At 34.3% G+C, this 5,000-nt stretch overlaps 1 protein-coding gene across 1 annotated transcript; it reads left to right on the top strand.

Moving 5' to 3' along the window:
• Positions 1-685: 685 nt before the first annotated feature.
• Positions 686-4,681, top strand: LOC130823999 (uncharacterized). Its single transcript, XM_057688862.1, has 4 exons — positions 686-791; positions 1,882-2,465; positions 3,557-3,620; positions 4,105-4,681. The coding sequence occupies exons 2-4, from the start codon at positions 1,897-1,899 to the stop codon at positions 4,567-4,569; spliced, it is 1,098 nt and encodes a 365-aa protein (XP_057544845.1). The 5' UTR covers positions 686-791; positions 1,882-1,896; the 3' UTR covers positions 4,570-4,681.
• Positions 4,682-5,000: the final 319 nt, after the last annotated feature.

Below are 5,000 nucleotides of genomic sequence, written 5' to 3' on the forward strand. Positions count from 1 at the left end.
ATGTTATTATAGGAAAGATCCCAACAAATACGATTATAACAAAACCACACAAAACAGAGTATTGCATACATTGAGCATGTACATGTTCGTTTGAGCATGATCCCTTTTGGATCATTTGTCTCATGTTGATTCCTTTTTTGGGTTATGTATGCCTTTTTTTGATCAAACATTCAACAAGGCTCTAAACACTTCCATAAAAGTGTTATTATGCCTTTTTCCAAAAGGGATTTTAAGGGTGTGCGAGGTAATCGACTACATAGAACTTCCTTTTTCTCCCCTATATGAAAATGTTAAAAAAAAATACGTGTAAATTTATTAACAAAATTTGCATTAAAGTTTTACGACTTATATTGAATATTTTAAAGGAGTTAACCTACTTATATTCTTAATAAAGTATAAAAAATTAATGTAATGAAATCTTTTTAAAAACTTAACTTATTTAACCATCATATAATCTAAGTTTAGCAAACAAAATTCAATTATTTATCAAACACTCTAAAAATGTGACATGTATTATTTTTCAAGATTTTTAATACTCTATAATCCATATTAATTTATAATTCAGATTTTATAATATATATTTTGTAAAAGCCCATAATAATTTGGGAGTAGTTGCCAAAAGTGGGACAATTTGTTTGAGTACTATTTGATTATGACCCCATGGTTCAGGGTTGCTTCTCGCCTCATGTTATATATAAATAACACATTTCAATTCTTGATGCTCAAAACAGAACATCCGAGGACTTTCTTCAGAGCTCGCATACACCGAATACATTTATTAATTTGCATATGTAAGTTTACTCTTCCTTATTTTTCCTTTGACAAATTCTTGTGAGAGACGGTCTCTTTGGACCATTTTTAAATGGGTCGACTCATTATATATTTTTTAAAATATTATAAGTAGGTATTAAAAATATTGTAACTAGACATTTAAGATATTGAAAATAGGCATTAAAGATATGATAAATAAGCATAAAGAATTGTATAAGTAGTCATTAAAAATATAATAAATAAATATTAATCTTTAATAGGCTGAACTTAAAATATGTTTCTAAAAGATACGGTCTTTTAAAAGACTAACTGTTTCTTATTTCGTCCCGTGTCTTTTAATATTTCACAAATAATTTTCATATCCACCTACATAGTTGTTGTGCTTTTCATAGGTGATGAACCTAAAAATATGTCGAAATTCTTAAGGATAAATAATAATTTAAATGTAACATGCCCTACCAAAAGAAAACTACTACACGTTGTTGTATAGAGTAAGACACTAATACTACACAAAAAACCAATGGATACACAATAATCGGTGGAGGATCTACGTTAGGACATGATAGATTAACGATGGCTCATCACTATTCTACAAAATTAATTTCCTATTGTAAAATTTAAACAGCAACTTTTGTATGAGACTGTCTCATTATGAGACGGGCACATATATAAAGCAGTTAAGTCAAATTTGAAAAATAAAAATCATTTTACTTACTGAGCGCTACTAAAAAAATTATGGGTCTACCTCCTCTAATATTCAACCTGTACATGTAGAAATACTACTATAGCCATAACATAATTGAAATGTTGAATCTGTTTTTTAGTTGTGGCGGTTGATTTTAAAAAGTGGTGAAAAACGTATTGGGAATGGATCTAGATCAATAAATTAAAGATGGTATTCACATTTTATAAGTTATTGGAATTTTTTTTCCATTGGCACTTGCCATATATGATTTTGGAATTGTATCTCTTATGAAATGTGTGCACCTCATATTTTCCATGTAATTTGTTGGCATTTATAATAAGTTCAGCCTAATTTAAATGTTTAAGCGTCTTTTGTTAATGCTAATGATGAACATTAACGCAACGCAATCTTATTTGTTGTTAAAGCAAGCATCAAGAACAATGGCGGCAGTACGAAGCCAAGACACAGATCTATACATGTTAATGGATGACAAACAACTAAGGAAGCTTGCAACACTACTAAGAAACCAAGAAGAACCATTAATGATGTCTATCAAATCCGAGCCGGATCGAATCAAATTCCTCACGGAATGTAACGATGTATACGACATTACTGTCAAAATCGTAGACATCAGTGCCGAGCTCCGGAAAAAGCACGAGGCGTCGCGATCTGTCGACGGTCTAAAGGCAGACATTGCTGTAAATTTACAGGAATATGTGAAGTATGGAGTGAATATGAGTATGCAGTGTATTCGTAATTGTGGTATGCGATTGTCAGCTGTGGAGAAACTTAAGGCACATTTTGATGATCTTGCGGATGAACTTAATAAGATTGATTCTAGGGTTGATTCGGATGGTATTCAGAGTTTGGCTCAAGAAGCGGCTTTTTACAAGCAAGCTATGTTGGAATATGCTAACAATTTTCAAAGTGGGTCCGCTCGTGCTCATTCCAGGGAGTATTCTATGACTCTTAAGCAAGAAGGGATTCAATTCCCAAACCTTGTGGACAGGTCTAAATTGGCTCAATTTATGTTTTAGTATATAACATGTATATATTATGGACCTCAATCATTAACTTAATTTTTTGGTTGAGTTAGTTTTTGGATATGGTATCAGAATCCAACGTGACAAGAGGTTACGGTTTCGAATCTCAACCACCCCTCATTTAAAGTGGAATATTCAGCGCCTATGCGCATCCAGACTTTTAGGCCAACGGGCTCTCGTGTGAGGGGCCGTGTTAGAATATATAACAATTCTGAAGCCTTAAGCATCAGCTTAAGCTTTTAGTTGAGTTGGTTTCTTGACAATATTTGATTAAAATATTCACTTTGAATCTAAGCTATTTGGGGGCTTATTGACCACATTTCTCCTTCCATTTCTTACGAAGGATATGGGTATGGTTTGTATGTCATCTAGCCCTGGACCCTGACTTTATAAGCGGGATTTATTGGGGAAAATTTGAAAAAAATAAGCCTTTTGAATAAAAATAGTCAAAGTTCAAGCTTAGGGCAAACTCTAATCCCAGAATAAGCGCTTATGGCTCATAAGCTAGGTTCGGTATGTGTTCGTTGTTAGTAACAGCGAACTTAGGAAGCAGGTTAAAAAAAAGTCAACATTACCTTTGTTGTTACTAATAGCGAACAAAAGCAAACTTGGTCAAAGCAGGTCAAACCTCTGTTCGCTGTTAGTAACAGCGAACATAGGTTTGACCTGCTTTGATCAGGTCTACTTTTGTTCGCCGTTAGTAACAACGAACAAAGATGTTGACTTTTTTGACCAAGGTCTCTGTTCGTTGTTACTAACAGCGAACAAACACTTGATTTAATTTCAACCGCTGCCTTAGTTCGCTGTTATTAACAGCGAATATATACTAAACCTAGCTTTGAGGCAACTACGCTTATTTTGAGATCAAAGTTTGTCTAAAGCTTGAATTTTGACTATTTTTGTTCAAATGGCTTTTTTTTTCAAATTTTCATTTATTGGATATGTTGGTATGATATGGAATTCACTTTGAATATAAAAACACTCATCTTTTAGAACTTGGACTCATAATACATTTGCTCAAGATGGTTTAATTATAATGAGTTTGGTGTGTATGCAGGCATAAGAATAGGCTTGGATATAAGGAGGAATTTGAGTTTTTGGAAGATGATCAAAAGCTTGAGGTATATACTGTATACATTTAGTATGTTCAGATTTATAGCCCTTGTCTTTGTTGTTAGTGTGGTATTTATTTAAAAGCGGGTATAATCTTGTATCTACTTTTAACCTACGTGATCATGTTGAATCAGATCTTGATCTAAACCTAGGACTCGGTCTTAGACTTGAATCTATTATAAGGTCCAAAAGTTTTACATTTAAATTTGTCGGATGTAATGGGTCTAAAGTTCTAATTTTTATTAGGTAATTATGGGCCACATTAGCAGAACGAGAACTATATATGGCCTCAATAGATGAGCAACCAGATCATAAATTATATCCAAACAACAAAATCTCATTATCTCAATACTATTAAGTAGCTCCCTTCTAGAATGAGATTTGTTCATTTATTGGTCTGATATACATAGACATACCCTTGTAATAGTCTATTATAATTCAAAACCAAACAACTACAAATCTAACACATATGGACTTAATTTACTGGATCAGGTGTACAATAGCATCATCAACGAATCAGGGCGCGCAAACCTTCCAAAGGTGTACAAGAGAAATGCTAATCCGGGTGCTAAAGCAGGTGGAATAGCTGTGTTGGCTATGAGTGCAAGCATGATGGCATGGGACATCTTTACAGCGGAGCATAAACTCGAGGCTGTGCTCAATAGTGCTGTATCAGTGCTAGCAGAAATCGGTGCCTTTGCAGTGCAAGTAGCTGTCGGTAGTGCTGTGTCGACTGCAGTAGCAAATGTAGCTACAGGGGTGCTTTTAGTCTCGTTGGCTGGGTTTGTGGCAGGTGCTGTTGCTGGCATACTCTTCGCTGCTGCTGCAGGTGCATTGATTGACCTCATTCTTGGGTCTGGCGGTAAAGCCGCACCTAATTTAGACCATCTTAAGTTCTATACAGGTACCATGCCTGATGGCATGGCTCTTGCGAATGAGTTATCTCATTATGGATAAAATTGTCACACTAATGATTCATGCAACTCTTTGAATTGAATGTCTGAAAATTTTATGTAACTTCATAATAATGAGTGTGGGTCCAATAAACTGTCTTTGTTTTTCATAGAAAGCTGGATTGAATGTTATTTTAAGCTTTAAAATGTTTATTTGTTGATCTGCATTGATAATTATGCTGAATTTCATAAGTACTAAGAAAATACTTGCATAATTATCCACACTAGGCAAAGGGCAATAAAGTTAGTTCCATGCATGAATATTCCCAACTCCCAACCAAGGGCGAATTCAACACTCACCTTTGTATGTGTGCTGAACCAATTTGATTATCATTCTTCTTTGTTATGTATAGCACAGTTCAATATTAATAAGGTTTTTACTCAAATGACCCGGGTCATTATGTAGGCAGACTCGATCCTAGATTCCCTGTGCCC

This window comes from Amaranthus tricolor, chromosome 9 (assembly GCF_026212465.1).
Source record: "Amaranthus tricolor cultivar Red isolate AtriRed21 chromosome 9, ASM2621246v1, whole genome shotgun sequence".
In the NCBI taxonomy this organism is placed as follows: Eukaryota; Viridiplantae; Streptophyta; class Magnoliopsida; order Caryophyllales; family Amaranthaceae; genus Amaranthus; species Amaranthus tricolor.